Raw genomic sequence first — 19,478 nt, forward strand, 5'->3', positions numbered from 1 at the left:
GTGGATAGAGAGCAGCTGTTCTCCTTAGTTGAAGGGTCACAAGATCAATGTGAGGATCTGGAGGTTTTGGGGGAATGTGCGGAAAACTGCACGGTCTGGGAAGTTGGTGAGGTGAGTTACCTCACATTTTTTAAAAAGTACCTGGATGAGCACTTGGCATATCATAACATTCAAGTCTATGGGGCAAAGTGCTGGCAAACGGAATTGGGTAGGTAGGTCAGGTGTTTTTCATGCGTTGGTGCAGACTCGATAGACTGAAGGGCCTCTTGTGCACTATATTTTCTGTGATTCTGTGAAATCCAGCCATGGCAGATGGTGAAATTTGAATTCAATTTAAAAAAATTGGAATTACAAGGTGACCACAAAACTGCTGTCATTAAAAACTCATCTGGTTCACTAATGTCCTTCAAGGAAGGAAATCTGCTGTCCTTATCCAGTCTGGCCGAAATGTGACTCCAGACCCACTCCAAAGTGGTTGATTCTTAAAGGCCCTTTGAAATGGCCTCGGAAGCCACACATTTCAAGGGCAATTCGGGATGGGTAATAAATGCTGGTCTAACCAGCGACACCCACATCCCATGAACAAATTTAATTAATATGTAAGTAGCTGAGATTCTTTACAAATGAGTGATTTCTAAACATCTGTTCAGATTGCACCAGTGCAGTCTGCGGTATCACTGACAGCACCTTCCAGTTAACATTTATGCGCACAGTTGGTGACGGCAGAAGTTGCTTTCAATTTTAGGCAGTAATAAGGGTGACATAGACAGTCTTGCTGTTAATACTATCACAAATTCCAGACTGTTATACAATTCCAGACTATACAAAATATAGTCAAACAAAAGCCTTTTAAAGTGAATGTTTGCATTGAAAAAGTGATAGGTAACTCATATTGCACATAAATAATATTTTAAAACTGTTCAACTAAAATAAATTTCACTTCTAGAAAACACACTGTGATTCTGACCATCACAACTAAACAACAAATTAATGCAATTGGCAATTAAACCCCTGCAAATTATCCAATCTTTGTATGCTGCTTATTATTGTAGTGCTGCCATCAGAGGTAGCCCCCAGCACTGGCAAAAACATTGCATTACAAAAAACGCAACATATTTAACTCATGGAGCATAGAGACTTCTCATGAGATGATTTCCTGCATCACCAATGGCAAATGATTGCAGAGATAGTGTTGGAGCCACATGTTAGTATTTTACTCCATTAGTGGGCAGACTGACAACTTCTGCTCTATATGGTGGCAATGGAGATTATGAAGCCAATATTGACTCCTGCAAGCAATGTTGCTCCGCCGGCGACTGCAACATCTGGGTCAATATTTTCATGTAGACATTGCTTATAACAGAAAGGCCAATATCACGCCCGCTCTTCAAATAACAGTGTGAAACATACTACATGGCACTCACTCGACCACCTGCAAGTTTTATGTTGAATGACCAGGCGTGTACCTGACCAGAAATCACATGTCCCTGGATGACTTCTGGATGTGTATTGTCAAGAATATGCCGAAGAATGTCAAGAAATTTGGCGATAAGGGGGCACAGGTGGATTCAGCAGGTGTGGGGCAGCCCCAAAATGGCGGTCTGATGCCTGAGAGGTCTCTCGACCGGTGCTCTCCGAGGGCACTCTCTGAGGGGTGAAGATGATGACTGCTGATATTATCAGAGACTCGGCGGGCTGATTTAAAACTTATATGCTCATGAGGCCAAGTTGCAGAATACTAATAAAAGGCTTAATGATATGGAGGAGAGAATTCTGAACGTTGAACATGTTGCATCCGCCGTGGAAGCTCAAAACCAGCTCTATGATGTGTCAGAAATCCTGGAAAATTTGGAGAACCAAGGTCGAAGAAAGAATATCTGAGTCATCAGTCGGCCTGAGGGAGTGGAGGGTAAGGCTTCTGTTAATTACTTTTAGATACTAAATTAATACTTTGCCTCATTATTCACCTTAAAGAGAAGGACTTGGTGGATAAGGAGTATAGGGTAGTGTGTGTAGATATTCGGAGACATTTTGATATTAATAGAGAGGTGGTGTTGGGCATCTTAACAAGCATTAAAGTAGATAAGTCTCCAGGGCCTGATGGGATCTACCCCAAAATAAGCTGGAGGCAAGGGAGGAAATTGCTAGGGCAGCACTGTGGCATAGTAGTTAGCACTGTGGCTTCACAGCGCCAGGGCCCCAGGTTTGATTCCCTGTTGGGTCACTGTCTGTGCGGAGTCTGTACGTTCTCCCTGTGTCTGAGTGGGTTTCCTCTGGGTGCTCCGGTTTCCTCCCACAGTCCAAAGATGTGGAGGTTAGGTGGGTTGGCCATGCTAAATTGCCCTTAGTGTCCAAAAAGGTAGGAGGGGTTATTGGCTTAGGGGGATAGGGTGGAATCGACGGCTTAATTGGGTTGGTGCAGACTCAGTGGGCCGAATGGCCGCCTTCTGCACTGTATATTCTATGCTCTTGACAGTAATCTTTGTATCCAAATTGGCTACAGGTGAAGTTCTAGAGGACTGGAGAGTAGCCAAGCCCTACTCGGCTAAGAAGGGCAGCCGGGATAATCCAGGAAATTATAGGCAGGTGAGCTTTACATCAGTGGTAGGGAAACTATTGGAAAAGATTCTTAGAGATAGGATTTATTCACATTTGGAAACAAATGGACTTATTAGTTATTATGAGTGGCATGGACAGAGAGGATAGTCAGATGCTCTTTCCTCGGGTAGGAGAGTCAAGTACTAGGGGACATAGATTTAAAGTGTTTGGGGAAAAGTTTAGAACAGATGTGCGAGGCAAGTTTATTTTTACACAGAGGGTGGTAAATACATGGAAAGTGCTGCCTGAGGGGGTGGTGGGAGCAGGTACGATAGTGGCATTTAAGGGACATAGAACATAGAACAGTACAGCACAGAACAGGCCCTTCGGCCCTCGATGTTGTGCCGAGCAATGATCACCCTAATTAAACCCACGTAACCCGTATACCCGTAACCCAACAATCCCCCCATTAACCTTACACTACGGGCAATTTAGCATGGCCAATCCACCTAACCCGCACATCTTTGGACTGTGGGAGGAAACCGGAGCACCCGGAGGAAACCCACGCACACACGGGGAGGACGTGCAGACTCCACACAGACAGTGACCCAGCCGGGAATCGAACCTGGGACCCTGGAGCTGTGAAGCATTGATGCTAACCACCATGCTACCGTGAGGCCCCAAACCGCAGACATCTCGACAAATATATGAATAGAGTGGGAATGGAAGGATATGGACTCCGTAAGTGCAGACGGTTTTAGTTTAGGTAGGTACCATGGTCGGGGCAGGCTTGGAGGGCCGAAGGTCCTGTTCCTGTGCTGTATTGTTCTTTGAGAACTGGCTACCATGTTGTTTTAAGCTGGATGTAAAGGCTGGGAATTTCAAATTTGAAAGGGGGCAATGTATCCTGTCATTAAGGCCAAGGGCCATTTTTGTCCCAGAGCTTCTGTTGTAGAAGTCCACGGATTCTCCGTTGGCACCAACACGTAATCTCAGAAACAGAAAATCCCCCCCCCCCCATGTTCTTCTCAACCCTTTTTCAGTGTCACAGTAGAATGTATTACTTTTTTGCGCCGAGGGCGATCTTACACCTGGTATCTTCCTATTTCATCGAATTTACAGTGCAGAAGGAGGCCATTCGGCCCATCGAGTCTGCACCGGCTCTTGGAAAGAGCACCCTGCCGAAGGTCAACACCTCCACCCTATTCCCATAACCCAGTAACCCCACCCAACACTCAGGGCAATTTTGGACACTAAGGGCAATTTATCATGGCCAATCCACCTAACCTGCATATCTTTGGACTGTGGGAGGAAACCGGAGCACCCGGAGGAAACCCACGCACACACGGGGAGGATGTGCAGACTCCGCACAGACAGTGACCCAAGCCGGAATCGAACCTGGGACCCTGGAGCTGTGAAGCATTTGTGCTATCCACAATGCTACCGTAATCTCAGACCATGCTTCTGTCTTCCTGAACTTTTTCCTTGAGGGTTCACCCCCCCCCCCGCCACCCACAATCTGGTGTAGAACATGGCGGTTTGATGCCTCTTTGCCAAGAGATATTTCATTTACTGCTTATTTCAAGAAAGAGTTCAATTTTTTCTTTCAATCACCTCAGCCCCTGATACTTCCCCTTCCATGTTACGGGTGACGGGCTAGAGGGCTGATTATTTCTTATATGGCTAATAAAAGACGTAGGACGCAGGAGGATCAGTACGGCTGGATGTCTATTAGAAGAGGGGAGGTATAAGAGGACTCCTAACAGACAATTATTGAAGGAGGTTCGTGCAGCAAGGGTGACTCTTGATTCCTTATTGATTCAGCAGGCAGAGAGAAGCTTAAAGTGTGCAAGGCAGAAGCTGTACGAGTTTGGGAAAAATCCAAGGGCAGCACGATAGCATTGTGATTAGCACAATTGCTTCACAGCTCCAGGGTCCCAGATTCGATTTTCGGCTTGGGTCACTGTGTGCAGTGTCTGCACGTTCTCCCCGTGTGTGCGTGGATTTCCTCCGGGTGCTCCGGTTTCCTCCCACAGCCCAAAGATGTGCAGGTTACGTGGATTGGCCATGCCAAATTGCCCTTAGTGTCCAAAATTGCCCTTAGTATTGGGTGGGGATACTGGGTTATGGGGATAAGGTGGAGGTGTTGACCTTGGGTAGGGTGCTCTTTCCAAGAGCCGGTGCAGACTCGATGGGCCGAATGGCCTCCTTCTGCACTGTAAATTCTATGATCTATTGTCCTGCTTAACTGAGAAAGCGGCAGATTCTCGGGTTACCCTGTCTGTGCTTCGTTCGAGTTGAGAGTTACGAGGACAGAGGAGATTAATTGGGCTTTTATGGATTTTTATGCGGATTTATAAAAATCAGATTAGTCCAGTGATGCGATGGCACGTATGATGTTTTTCCTCTTCCCTTGGGCTTTCGGAGGCTTCAGAGAGCCAAGGCCTGGTTCTCAATGCTCCTACCTCGAAAGATGAGGTGGCTGCGGCCAGTAAGGAGCTTCAGCTGGGGATGGTTTTGGATGCGAATTCAATCGGGAGTTTAAAGATTTGCTGTTGGTGGGTATGTATTACCATTCCTTTGAGGAATGGTTGTTGCTCCTGAAACTTTGTGAGGCCAATATTTCCTTGATTTTGTAGGCAGGTAAAGATCCAGAGGAATTCATCTATTATAGGCCAATTTCTCTCTGGATGTTGACCTGAAATTGTTTCCAAGGTCCTTGGTGAGAAGGTTAGAAGGTGAGAAGGTTCGGGAGGTCCAGGCTGGGTTTATTGGGGATAAATTCTCCAGTAACAATGTTAGAAGACTGCTGAATGTGATGCAAGCTTTTCAGAAATGGGCACGAGACTGACTGGAGATCTCCCCAGATACGGAAAAGACTTTAGTTTGGGTTGAATGGAATTATTTGGTGTATATGTTATGGAGATTTGGGTTAGGAGAGAATTACATTAAGTGGATTCAAGTGTTGTATCGCAGGCCTTTGACATCCTGAAGCACTCCTTTTAAAAAAATAGTATTCTCAACTTGGAGACTCTATCCTTAATAAGACAACTTTGCATCTTGACTCCTCAATTTCACTGATAGAAAGAATCCTGAATTCTGTGGGGCCTAAACAATTAATTCGCAAGTTCTATGATACTTTAAATTCTGAACCGTGCGTTAGTACTGTTTTGCAGTCTTGAGAAAAGGACTTTGCAATCAATATTGATGAGGACACATGGGTCTTCCCAAGTGCCTGGTAGTCAAGGGTGATTACATACACAGGGCTAGATTTTCCGTTTCTGAGACGAAGTGTTGACGCCATTGTGAAAACTGTGGAGTTTCACGACGACAAAAACAACGCCACAGGTGAAGGTATTCAGACAGTCCAAAGGGGCTTCCATGGGCGCCATGCGAAACGGCACACTTTGGAAACGGAACGGCGGCGGATTCGCCAGCTCCGTGATTGCCGCACAGCTGCAGTTGAGGGATTCTCCCCCACCCACACACAAGCGTTGCAGCCAACATGGCTACAAAGAGAGCAGCGCCGCGCTTCCGCGATGCAGAACTGGCGACCCTCCTCAACTCCGTGGAGGAGAGGCGGCAGGTGCTGTACCCCAGCCTGGGAGGGAGGCCCTCAGGCGCCACCGTTCGCCGTGCCTGAGAGGAGGCGGGAGCCGGCGTCGGCGAAGTCGCCCGGTCTGGCACCCAGTGCCAACAACAAACTGCACAACCTCTTCAGGGCGGCCAGGGTGAGAAGGCAGCGCTGTGCCCCTGGCATTAACCCCCCTACCCCCACACACACGTGACCCGGACCCCCCCCCCCCCCGCCCCCCCGGGAGATGGCCGGACCCCCACCCTGCCCCGCATGCCAGCACCCATGACAGCCGCAATGGCCTTGTGCCCTGGCCACTGATGCCATCAGTTACCCAACCCCTGGGCTGCATGCACCAGACTGTCTAACAGGGCCATTGTTTGTGTCCCCCCCCCCTCCTCCACTCCCAGGACAAGGCCAAGCACAACCGCCGGGAGCGGGACAAGACCGGAGGGGGACCATCAAACCTGCGGCCCCTCACCGTACCCGAGCAGAGAGCACTGGACGTGGTTGACGGCCCGGAGGAGAGGGAGGTCGCCGACGCATTAAGAAGTGACACCGCCTGCCTAGTGGCAGATCCTCGTGGCATATGTGTGCCCCCCCCCCCAATCCACTCCCTGCCCCAACCCCCCTCACCCCACCCCTCACCTCAGCCCTGATCACTCCCTGCCACCCATCACCTCAGCCCTCGCCACCTCATCCTCATGCCACCATCCAGCTGTCTAACTATACATGCCGGCTTGGTCTTACAGGACCTGCCGGAGAAGGCCCCGGCCCACCCGGGGCCCCCAGCCAGTGCCAGAGCCGGTGCCCCCTGGAGAGCGGAGAACTGATGGGGAGAGCAGCAGCACACCAGCCCTCTGCCCGAGATCCAGGAGTTCGGATCAGAGGAGGACACTGACTTTCCATCACAGCTGTCTCCAACACCCTCCACCATCTCAGAGACTATCACCTGGGTTGGGCACATTAGTGAAGAGGCTTCTGGGACACAATCAGGTGCGCACCACACAGTTGGTCCGGTTTAGCAGATGGAGGTAGGAGCAGCCGAGGGGCCGGACGGTCGGAGGGCAGCCCGGCCCAGGAACCAGCTGCTGCCCAGACGGGCCCCGGGCTCCTGGAACATCCAGTCCCACCCAAGTGCTCATGCCTCAGCATGGGCAGCAGGGTAGCATGGTGGTTAGCATAAATGCTTCACAGCTCCAGGGTCCCAGGTTCGATTCCCGGCTGGGTCACTGTCTGTGTGGAGTCTGCACGTCCTCCCCCTGTGTGCGTGGGTTTCCTCCGAGTGCTCCGGTTTCCTCCCACAGTCCAAAGATGTGCGGGTTAGGTGGATTGGCCATGCTAAAAATTGCCCGTAGTGTGCTAATAAAAGTAGGTTAAGGGGGGGGGGGGTTGTTGGGTTACGGGTATAGGGTGGATACGTGGGTTTGAGTAGGGTGATCATGGCTCGGCACAACATTGAGGGCCGAAGGGCCTGTTCTGTGCTGTACTGTTCTATGTTCTAAGTGCAGGTGTAGTCAGAGACCCAGGGACTAGAGGAGGGATGACTGCCAGCCTCCAGCACCTGTGGGAGCAGGTGGAGGAGTCCATTCGTGTGCAGGAGCAGGGGGTGATGCAAGTTATGTGTGCCACCCAGGACGAAACCGCATGGGTGGCGTTTGCGGTGGAGGCAATGGGGGCGACGGTGTCGGACATGGATCAGCATGTGCAAGGCCTGGGCATTTTGTGCAGGCAGGGGCCAAGACCCAGGGCACGGTTGCCGACTTACAGGCAACCATATTCCAGAGCAAGCTGGAGATTGCAGCAGCGCCCTCAGCGTGGCCCAGTCACAGCAGGCCATTGCTGAGAGCATTGGCGGCATTACCCAGGTGCAGGCCAGAGTGGAGCAGACACAGAGGGAGGTGATCCAGTCCCAGAATGATGCGGCACACTCATTGGCTGCTGTGGCACAGACCCTCGGGGTGGTGGCACAGTCGCAGAGTGATGTGTTGCAGTCCCAGATGGAATTGGGCCACTCCCTGTGCTCCGTGGCTGCTGATGTTCAGACCCTTGTCGATACCAGAGCGGGCCTCCAGGACTGGCAGCGCCAGGGGCCGGGGGGGGGCGCATCGGGGGATGGCTCCGTTCGCACACCTGACCCATGGAGAAGCCAGGGCTCATCGGGCACCCTGAGGGAGGAGGGGTGATGGGAACCGTGCAGGTGGTTCCCGCAGGAGAGGCGTCGGAACACTGCGGCACCTCACACCCCCCCCCTTCTGTCCCTGGTGAATCTGGTGGGCAGCGGGCAGAACAGGGCGACACCACTCCACTCGGGACACCCAAAGAGCAGTTGGGCCCATCCATGCTGGGCTGTCCCAGGAGACGTGAGCCAACGGGGACCCGTGTCTCAGGGCATGAGTCACAACAGCCCACCTCCACCCCTGCTATACCGTCTGGGGAAGTACAAAGGCGTAGTGGTAGGGCCCATAAGGCCAGAAAGTTAGACACTAGTTAAGTTGGGTTGTTGGAAAATAACCAAATTTTATGATCCTAGCTTAAAAAGGGAATCTGCAGACTCAAATGCCATTTATTTTTGATACAAAGGATTCTGTTTAAATTTCCATTTCTTAGTAGTAACTTAGTTTGGAAAGAAAATAACATTTGAAAAGTAATGGCTCTCACTGTTGAAAGTGGTCACTTAGCATGGTTTAGTCCGACACCAACGATAATCAACCTACTCACTATTGTGCTGCCCAAAATAAATGTCAAAACCATAAATACAAACACAGGAGAATGGTGTCACTTAAGAGATTGAATAACAATGTGTGCTTTTAATCTGAACATCACATTTCATTGATAACAATATATTTTAATTACTGATTAAATGATTTTACTGCAAAGCAAAGAGTTGAAAGCATATTCTGTACTCAAATAAGTGTAAACAATGTCAGGTCCCGATAACCGTGCCTTTCAAGGGTAGAGGGAAAAGAAACATGGAAGGGGGTTGGAAAAAGTTAATGAGAAACAAGGAGACTGTACACTAACCAGTAATGGAAGAAAGGGTGCAATGATTCCTCCCAATCTAGAAGACATGGAACAAATGCCCATTCCAACATTCCTGTAGAAAAATAAGGGAGAACCAAGTAGTCAAAATTCTGAAATCTAAAATCACAAATCACAACTTGCAGAATGGCTCAATATCCACTCCTTATAAAATTTTCAATATTTATTTCTGGATGTTTCATTTACAAATAATGCAACAAAAACATTTTCAAAACAAAACAGGTACAGTACAGATCAAGAATTATTGCAAATCTAATGGAGAAGACATAATGGCTGGGATTTTCAGGCCCCGCGCCGGGTCAGAGAATCCCCGGGGGGGCATGAGAATCGTGCCATGCCGCCCATACGCCGGCTCGCCGATTCTCTGGCGCAAATTCTCGGGAGCCCGTGGGATCGCCGTTGAAAGCGTGTGTCCCCCCCAGCACTTCTACAGGCTCTGGCGGGCTGAGTGGCCTCTGAGTTCTGCTTAATCCCGCCGGCGTGGGTCACGGATGGTCCCACACAGCGGGACCTGGAAGTTCTGTCTGCGGGTGCTGTCCTGGGGGGGGGGGGGGGGGGGACCCTCGCACATGCACAAACTCGCGCCGGCCATGCCATGTTGGCTGGAGCTGCGGGGACCATTCCGGCACCGCCCTCGCCCGCTAGGAAGGGGAGCATACCTGATGATCGAGAACTGTTGACGCTGGAGTGGTTGGTCCTGCTTTTCACGCCGGCGTCAGAACTTGGCCGTGGGATTGGAGAATCCCGGCCAATGACTTTAGAACAACAGATCTTATGAACTAGTGCCTCCAGGTTTAATTCAATCAAAAAAGCCAGTTGGGGGAGAAAGGGGATAAGGCCATATAAACAAGATTGGATGACATTTCGGGCCACGCACCTTAAAAATTACGGGATCAAGACTTACAGCACGGTTCGAGAGAAACAGAACAGGAGAAAGCTAGACAAGGCAGAGCCTATAAATTTGAGATAGGGGTTCCACACTTTACGGAATGCATCAGACTTAGAACAGATCACAGACATCAGGAATTCCATAGAAATAAAGGATAAAGCTCTAAGGCTCTGTCAAATATCATCTCAAGCTCCCTAACTACACCAGACCAGTAGGATTGAATGTTAGCACAGGTCCATAATCGCCCTCGACTACCAAGCACTTTAGGCACATTGATGATAGGGCAGGATCAAACCTGTGTCTCAGACTAGGGGTGATGGCAAATAACGGAATTCAATATGATTATTGTCATGTGTACCAAGGTCCAGTGAAAAGGATCGTTCTGCGTACAGTCCAGACAGATCATTCCATACATGAAAAAAAACATAGGACAGCACGGTAGCCTTGTGGATAGCACAATTGCTTCACAGCTCCAGGGTCCCAGGTTCGATTCCGGCTTGGGTCACTGTCTGTGTGGAGTCTGCACATCCTCCCCGTGTGTACGTGGGTTTCCTCCGGGTGCTCCGGTTTCCTCCCACAGTCCAAAGATGTGCAGGTTAGGTGGATTGGCCATGATAAATTGCCCTTAGTGTCCAAAATTGCCCTTAGTGTTGGGTGGGGTTACTGGGTTATGGGGATAAGTTGGAGGTGTTGACCTTGGGTAGGGTGCTCTTACCAAGAGCCGGTGCAGACTCGATGGGCCGAATGGCCTCCTTCTGCACGGTAAATTCTATGATATCTATGACATGCATAAATACACAATGTCAATACATAGCACAAGCATCGGGTGAGCATAGGAGTGAAGAAATCAGTTCAGTTCATAAGAGGGTCATTCAGGAGTCTGGTAACAGCAGGCCAGAAGCTGTTTTTGAACCTGTTAGTGCATGTTCTCAGACTTTTGTATCTCCTGCCCGATTGAATAAGTTTGAAGAGAGAATAACCCGGGTGGGAGGGGTCTTTGATTATGCTGCCCGCTTTCCCAAGGCGGCGGGTGGTATGGAGTCAATGGATGAGAGGCAGGTTTGCATGTTGGACTGGGATGTGTTCACAACTCTGTGTAGTTTCTTAGGATCTTGGGCCAAGCAATTTCCATAACAGACTGAGATACAACCAGATAGGATGCTTTCTAAATGGTGTGCTATCTTAAACTAAGTCTCCTTCATTCTATTGCAAACCAAAGTTTTATGGGTATAATCCCATATACTCTTCCCATGTCTCTTCATCAATATTAGTTGTCAAGTCTTTTTCTCAGGACTGTAAGGTACCCAATAATACAGAATCTATAAAACAAGATATCATGAAACTTGCTAATCAACTGTTCAGGATTTTTTCCACTGTGGAAATAGAGGAGTTAAGACGCAGGGTTGTCTTATTAAGGATAAAGTCTCGGAGTTGCGGATACTTAAAAAAGGGGGGAAAGTGCAAACTCCACAGTCACCCAAGGCCGGAATTGAATCCGGGACCCTGGAGCTGTGAGGCAGCAGTGCTAACCACTGTGTCACCAATCATTCTATTAATCTCCTTTAAAACTCTAGTTGACAACCAGTCCCTATTCTTGAGAAAACCTTAAAGGAGACGAAATACCTCAGAATTTCTGACAAGTTAAAAAAAATATTTGAACAGGTGGAGTTTTGTTTTATTTTCTGAATCCTTCTTAAACTTCAGAGAACGTGGGTAGTTGGGAACCAAAGGGTAACTATATGTAATACTGTGTGTATAGCCATCAGTGTAATTAAGTGTTGTAGTGAGAGCTCATGGGTTATTTTAATATGCATATTGACTGGACTAATCAAATTGTCAAAGATAGCATCTAGGGAGATATAGAGTCCATGAGAGATTGTTTTTTGGAGCAACGTGTTATGGAGCCAAAGGGAAGCAAGCTATTTTAAATTTAGTATTATGTAACAAAGAAAGGTTGATAAATAGTCTTGTTGTTAAGGAACCTCTTGGAAGGAGTGATCACATCTTGTTAGAATTTCAAATTCAGCACTTCCGCTGGCGGCTATGAAGGAGTAAGTCGCACATTTGGTGGCTCCCGCTCGGGTCGGACTTTTGGACCTTTCCCCCCAATTTTTTACCGGACTTGATTTGGAAAATCGATGATAGAGGCAATTGTGTACTGGATTCCCACATTGGTGCATGGAGAGGCGGACTAGAAGTGTTTGGAAGGGCAGAAACAGACAGACAGATAAGGCTTGGGCTGAAGCTGCAACTGGAGACAGCATGGCGGATGACCGGAGCTCTGGCTTGTCGACCCAGCGGTCAACGGAGCAGTTGATGCAGTTATCCAGGAGGGCTTCGCCAAACAGAAGCAGGACTCTTGGACACGATCAAAGAGTCAATTGCGCAGCTGGAGCTTAGATTGGATGTCCAAGAACGGGCGATCCAGAAAGTAGAGAAGGCGATGGCTGACCAGGAGGAACATCAGACTGCGGTAGAGATGGAAGTGGGGCTGCTGAGAGACCAGCAGAAAAGGCTCCTGGAGAATGAGGAGGACCTAGAGAATATGTCCCGCCGGCAGAACTTGAGAATCGTTGGGCTCCTGGAGGGGGTCGAAGGAGCGGACGCTGGGATATACATAGCTGGCATGTTTGAGAAGCTGCTGGTGGAGGGGACATTCTCCCAACCCTTGGAGGTGGACAGGGCTCACAGAGCGCTCGGGAGGAAGCTGCGAAACCAGCCCCCCCCTCCCCCCCCCCGGAGGGCAATGGTGGTGAGATTCTATAGGTATTTGGGCAAGGAGCGTATTTTACAGTGGGCCAAGCAGACACGGAGCTGTAAATGGGCGAACAGTGTCCTGCGGATCTACCAGGACCTGAGTGTGGAGGTGGCCAGGAGAAGAGCGGGGTTCAACCAGATAAGGTTGACCCTTTTCAAGAAAAAGGCGAAGTTCAGACTGCTGTATCGAGCCTTTCTCTGGGTCACGTACGAGGAGCAACATTCGCGAAAAGGAAAGGGCTGGTGGTGGTCTGAGAACTGTGCTGCAACGTTCATGTTTAAAAAGGTTTCTCATTTTTCGTTTTGTGGACGTTATTTGTAATGCCTTCTGTATTGATTTGGGGCCAGTTGCAGAGCACTTTACATTTGCACTGTTGGGGGATGGAGGTGTGTTTGTTAGATGCTGGATGTTTTGCTTGATCTTTTCTTTGTTTAGCGTTTTTCTTGTCAGGCGATTGCGTTGGGATTGTCTTTCATTTGAATATGTGTGTGTGAGCCGGGGGGGGGGGGGGGGGGGGGGGGGGGGGGGGGGGGGTAGGGAGGGAACAATAGGTGGGTGAAATGTCTGGCGCCAGGGGCGGGGGCCACCAAGTTAGCTGGGCGGGCTAGCTCACGGAAGTGCAGTGGAGGGTGATAGATGTTAGGCTTATCAAAGGGGTCGCTTTACTTTGTGCTGTTTCTGGGGGGGGAATTGTTCTGCTGATAACAGAGAGATTTGTGCTGAGGGACATAGAGGTCGGGGCGGAGGCTGCCTGGGGGCGGGCCGGTGGAGGCGTGGGGCGCGGGCTGGAGACTTGCCCACGAAAGGGGATGGCTGAACGGTGAAGGGGGGCGATGAGCCCCCCCAACTAGACTGATCACCTGGAATGTACAAGGGCTAAATGGGCCAGTCAAAAGGGCACGCGTGAGCGGGTGGAGGTGGCTTCGTGCAGGGGCTCCAGCCTGGCAGCCCTGGTCACGGCTCCTCTACCGCTGCCGCCGGCCAGGTACTCCACCAGCCCAGTAATGGTGGACCCTGCATGTAGGGGAGATGGGGGTGTCGGTCTGGGCACCAATCTGCGACAACCATGGGTTTGCCCCCGGGAGTATGGATGGGGGGTTTCGAGCATGACGGCGTGCGGGGGTGGGCGATATGTTCCTGGAAGGGAGCTTTGCGAGTTTGAGGAGCTTGGAGGAGAAATTTGGTCCGGTAAGGGGAAATTATTTTAGGTACCTACAGTTGCGGGACTTTGTCCGTAGACAGGTCCCATCCTTCCCACGCCTCTCGCCAATGGGGATCCAAGACAGAATAGTCTCTAGGGGGGGAAGAAGGGGAGGGTAGATTCTCTGATGTTTATAAGGTGCTCATGAGGGAGGAAGGGTCCCAGACGGAGGAACTGAAACTTAAATGGGAGGAGGAGCTATGCGGGGAAATGGAGGACGGGCTGTGGGCAGAGGACCTGAGTAGGGTAAATTCGACCGTAACATGTGCCAGGCTCGGCCTGATTCAATTTAAGGTCGTTCACCGGGCCCACATGACGGTGGCTCGGATGAGCAAATTCTTTGGGATAGAGGACAAATGCGCTAGGTGCGCAGGAGGACCAGCGAACCACGTTCACATGTTTTGGGCATGCCCTAAGCTTAGGCGGTACCGGGAGGGATTTGCGGGCGTCATGTCCCGGGTGCTAAAAACAAGGGTGGCGATGGGTCCAGGGGTGGCAATTCTTGGTGTTTCGGAAGACCCGGGAGTCCAGGGGGAGAAAGAGGCCGATGTTTTGGCCTTTGCTTCCCCGATAGCCCGGCGACGAATACTATTGGCATGGAGGGACTCAAACCCCCAAAGAGTGAGTTGTGGCTTGCGGACATGTCGAGTTTCCTGGGAATGGAAAAAATTAAGTTCGCCTTGAGGGGATCTGTACAGGGGTTCGCCCGAAGTTGGCAACCATTTATTGACTTCTTTGCGGGAGAGTGAGCGTCAGCAGGGGGAGGGGATGGGGGGCGGGTAGAGTAGAGTAGAGTAGGAGGGATAAATTGGCGGGTAGTACCGGAGGAAGAGGAGCGGGCTTGTGCAGTATGTTACGATTGAAGTATTGAATGTACGTGGATGTTTGCACATTTTTGCCTTTTTTGCTTTTTTTCTGTTGATGTCTGTAAATGTTTACAAAGCCAAAAACGACCTCAATAAAATTGTTTATTAAAAAAAAAGGGCACGTGTGTTCGCGCATTTGAGGACTGAAGGCGGACGTGGTACTGCGACAGGAGACGAACCTTAGAGTAGCTGACCAGATTAGATTAAGGAAGGGATGGGTCGGATAGGTTTTTCACTCGGGACTGGATTCAAAGACTAGAGCGGCCATGATTCTGATCAACAAGCGAGTGGTGATTGAGGCGGGAAGAAGTTTCAGATGTGGGAGGCCGGTACATTATGGTCAGTTGGAAATTGGAGGGGGTACAGGTGGTACAAATCCGATGTGGAGTTTATAAAGAGGATGCTGGGGGAGATACCGGACCTAGATGCGCATAAGCTGGTCATGGGAGGGGACTTCAACACAGTTATTGACCCTGGTTTAGACTGGTCAAGCTCAAAAATGAGCAGGGTGCCAGCAATGGCAAAGGAACTAAAAGGGTTCATGGAGCAGGGGGCGAGTGGACCCATGGAGATTTGGGCAGCCTAGAGTGAAGGAGTTCTCCTTCTACTCTCACGTGCATAGAGTGTACTCCCGGATTTATTTTCTATTTTGAGCAGGGCTCTACTGACAGGGGTGGCGGACACGGTGTACTCGGCGATCACAATCTCAGACCATGCCCCGCAGCAGGTTAGTAAAGACAGTAACCAGTGTCCGCACTAGAGGTTAGACGTGGGACTTTTAGCTGACGAAGAGGTATGCAGGTGGCTGAGGAAATGTATTCAGAACTACCTGGAAGTCAATGACATGGGGCAAGTTTCGGCAGCTGATCTCGATAAGGGCCCACAGGGAGAAGGCAGGCAGGGTGGAGCCGGACCGACCGGTAAAGGAGATATTACAGGTCGACAAGGTATGCGGAGACCCCAGAGGCAGGGCTTTCAAGGGAACGCGAAGGCTCCAGGCGGAGTTCGGCTTGTTAACTACAGGGAGGGTGGTAGAGCACCTGAGAAAGGCGAGGGGGGTGATTTATGAGCATGGAGAGAAGGCAAGCAGAATGCTTGCACAGCAGCTTAGAAAGAGGAAGGCAGCCAGGGAGATAGGGAAAGTAAAGGATGGGGACAGGAGCCTGGTTGGAGACTCAGCAGGGGTGAATAAGGCATTTAAGGAGTTTTATAGAAGGCTGTATGGGTCGGAACTTCCAGTTGAGCCGGAGGGGATGAGGCACTTCCTCGGTGGGCTGGATTTCCCGAAGGTGGACGGGGAGCTGGTAGAAAGGCTGGGGGCCCTGATCGGGATGGAAGAGATAGCGGAGGGTCTGAAGGCCATGCACTCGGATAAAGCCCCAGGGACAGATGGGTACGCAGTGGAGTTCTATAAAAAGATCTCTAGGATATTGGGGCCGCTGTTGATGAGGACATTCAATGAGGCAAGGGAGCGTGGGGTGCTTCCCCCAGCGATGTCACAGGCCATGATTTCACTGATCCTGAAGCGGGACAAGGACCCGGAGCTGTGTGGGTCCTGCAGGCCGATATCCCTATTGAATGTGGATGCCAAACTTCTGGTCAAAATGTTCTCCTCTAGGATTGAGGACTGTGTGCTGGATGCTATTGGGGAGGACCAGACGGGGTTTGTTAAGGGAAGGCAGTTGGTGGCCAATGGAAGAAGGTTGTTAAACCAGATCATGATGCCCCCGGAAGGTAGGGAGATGGAGGTAGTGTTCGCAATGGACGCAGACAAGGCTTTTGATCGAGTAGAATGGGAATATCTGTGGGAGGTACTGGGACGGTTCGGGTTTGGGCGGGGCATTATTGACTGGGTCAGGTGGCTGTATCAGGCTCCTGTGGCGAGTGTATGGACGAATAGGACAACATCGGACTATTTTAGGCTGCATCAGGGGACGAGACAGGGATGCCCCCTCTCCCCACTGTTGTTCGTGTTAGCCATAGAGCCGTTGCCAATTGCACGGAGAGCTTCAAGGGTCTGGAATGGACTAGTCCGGGGGTAGTGGAACACAGAGTCTCGCTTTACGCAGACGACCTGCTCCTGTATGTATCAGACCCAGCGGAGGGGATGGAAGAAATCATGAGGATTTTGGGGGAATTTGGCCGGTTTTTGGGGTATAAACTAAATATGGAGAAAAGTGAGATCTTTGCGGTCCAGGCAAGGGGACAGGAAAGGCGACTGGGGGAATTGCTGTTTAGACTATTAGGGAGAAGCTTTCTGTACCTAGGCATCCAAGTGGCGCGTGAATGGGAACGGCTGCACAAACTAAATCTGGCCCGACTAGTAGACCAAATAAAGGACGGTTTTCCGAGGTGGGACGTACTCCTGTTGTCATTAGCTGGGAGGGTGCAGACGGTGAAGTTAACGGTCCTCCCGAGATTCCTGTTTGTGTTTCAGTGTCTCCCCATCGGCATGGGAGCGTATGGAGGCGGCTTCATGCAAGGGCACAGCTTGGGGGCATTGATTTTTTTTTTAAAAATATAATTTTTATTGGAATTTTTTACAGAAAATATAAAACATAACGACAAACAATGAAATGCAACAAAATAACCCATAATAACCGTACCACCCCCAGACCGTATCGACGCATGTATCCCATATCCCACCCCCCCCAACCCCAATGAACAACAAAAGAACTTCAAAATAAATTTAAATTAAATAAACAAACATAGTCATCGTCCGCCCCCCCCCTTTTCCCTCCCCCCTCCCCCCCTTTTCCCTCCCCCTTCCCCCCCCTTTCCTTTTCCCTCCCCCCCTCGCCCCCCTTTTCCCTCCCCTCCCCCCCTTTTCCCTCCCCCTCCCCCCTTTCCTTTTCCCTCCCCCTCCCCCTTCCCTTTTCCCTCCCCCTTCCCCCCCTTCCCTTTTCCCTCCCCCTTCCCCTCCCCCTTCCCCCCCTTCCCTTTTCCCTCCCCCTTCCCCCTTCCCTTTTCCCTCCCCCTTTCCCCCCCTTTCCCTTTTCCCTCCCCTTCCCCTTTCCCTCCCCCTTCTCCTCCCCTCCCCCATTCCCTTTCCCTCCCCCTTTCCCTTTCCCTCCCCCTTTCCCTCCCCCTCCCCCTTTCCCTCCCCCTCCCCCTTTCCCTCCCCCTTTCCCTTTCCCTCCCCCTTCCCCCCGGGTTGCTGCTGCTACTGTCCCCGTACCCTATCGTTGAGCCAGAAAGTCGAGAAAAGGTTGCCACCGCCTAAAGAACCCTTGTACCGACCCTCTCAGGGCGAATTTGACCTTCTCTAGCGTAATGAAACCCGCCATGTCATTGATCCAGGTCTCCACGCTTGGGGGCCTCGCATCCTTCCATTGTAGCAAGATCCTTCGCCGGGCTACTAGGGACGCAAAGGCCAGCACACCGGCCTCTTTCGCCTCCTGCACTCCCGGCTCCACCCCAACCCCAAAAATCGCGAGTCCCCATCCTGGCTTAACCCTGGATCCCACCACCCTCGACACTTTCCTCGCCACCCCCTTCCAGAACTCCTCCAGCGCCGGGCATGGTTCGCTGGACTCCCCGAGCACCTGACACACCTGTCTTCACCCCCAAAGAACCTACTCATCCTTGTCCCAGTCACGTGGGCCCGGTGCAGCACCTTGAATTGGATGAGGCTAAACCGCGCACACGAGGAGGAAGAATTAACCCTCTCCAGGGCATCAGCCCATGTCCCGTCTTCGATCTGTTCCCCCAGTTCCCCCTCCCACTTAGCTTTCAGCTCCTCTACTGACGCCTCCTCCGCCTCCTGCATAACCTTGTAGATATCAGATATCTTCCCCTCTCCGACCCAGACCCCCAAAAGCACCCTGTCGCTCACCCCCCTCGCGGGAAGCGAAGGGAATCCCTCCACCTGCCGCCTAGCAAATGCCTTTACCTGCAGATACCTGAACATGTTCCCCGGGGGAGCCCAAATTTCTCCTCCAACTCCCCCAGGCTCGCAAACCTCCCATCAATAAACAGGTCCCTCAGCTGTCTGATGCCCGCTCTGTGCCAACCCTGAAATCCCCCATCAATGTTCCCGGGGACGAACCTATGGTTCCCCCTCAACGGAGCCTCCATCGAGCCCCCCACTTCTCCCCTATGCCGCCTCCACTGCCCCCAAATCTTGCGGGTAGCCGCCACCACCGGACTCGTGGTATACCTCGTAGGAGGGAGCGGCCACGGCGCCGTTACCAGGGCCCCCAGGCTTGTATCTCCACAGGACGCCCTCTCCATCCGTTTCCATGCTGCCCCCTCCCTCTCCATTACCCACTTGCGCACCATCGACACATTGGCCGCCCAATAATACCCCGAGAGATTGGGTAACGCCAGCCCCCCCCATCTCTACCCCGCTCCAAGAAGACCCTCTTCACCCTCAGGGCCCCATGCGCCCAAACAAAGCTCATGATGCTGCTCGTAACCCTTCTAAAAAAGGCCCTAGGGATAAAGATGGGCAAACACTGAAAAAGGAACAAGAACCTCGGGAGAACCGTCATTTTGACGGACTGCACTCTACCCGCCAACGATAGAGGCACCATGTCCCACCTTTTAAATTCCTCTTCCATCTGCTCCACCAGCCTGGTAAAATTAAGCTTATGGACAGTCCCCCAACT

At 51.1% G+C, this 19,478-nt stretch overlaps 1 protein-coding gene across 4 annotated transcripts in view; it reads right to left on the bottom strand.

Moving 5' to 3' along the window:
* LOC119968972 (solute carrier family 22 member 15-like) overlaps positions 1-19,478 on the bottom strand; it is a 126,319-nt gene that overhangs the window by 25,791 nt on the left and 81,050 nt on the right. For 3 of the 4 annotated variants that reach the window (XM_038802036.1, XM_038802037.1, XM_038802035.1), the window contains one exon: positions 9,137-9,209. In XM_038802036.1, coding sequence (XP_038657964.1) covers positions 9,137-9,209 — 73 coding nt within the window. Of the gene's footprint in view, positions 1-9,130; positions 9,210-19,478 lie in introns of those variants that run through there. The other variant, XR_005461272.1, reaches the window with a different exon arrangement.

The sequence above is a fragment of the Scyliorhinus canicula genome, chromosome 7, assembly GCF_902713615.1.
Source record: "Scyliorhinus canicula chromosome 7, sScyCan1.1, whole genome shotgun sequence".
NCBI lineage: Eukaryota > Metazoa > Chordata > Chondrichthyes > Carcharhiniformes > Scyliorhinidae > Scyliorhinus > Scyliorhinus canicula.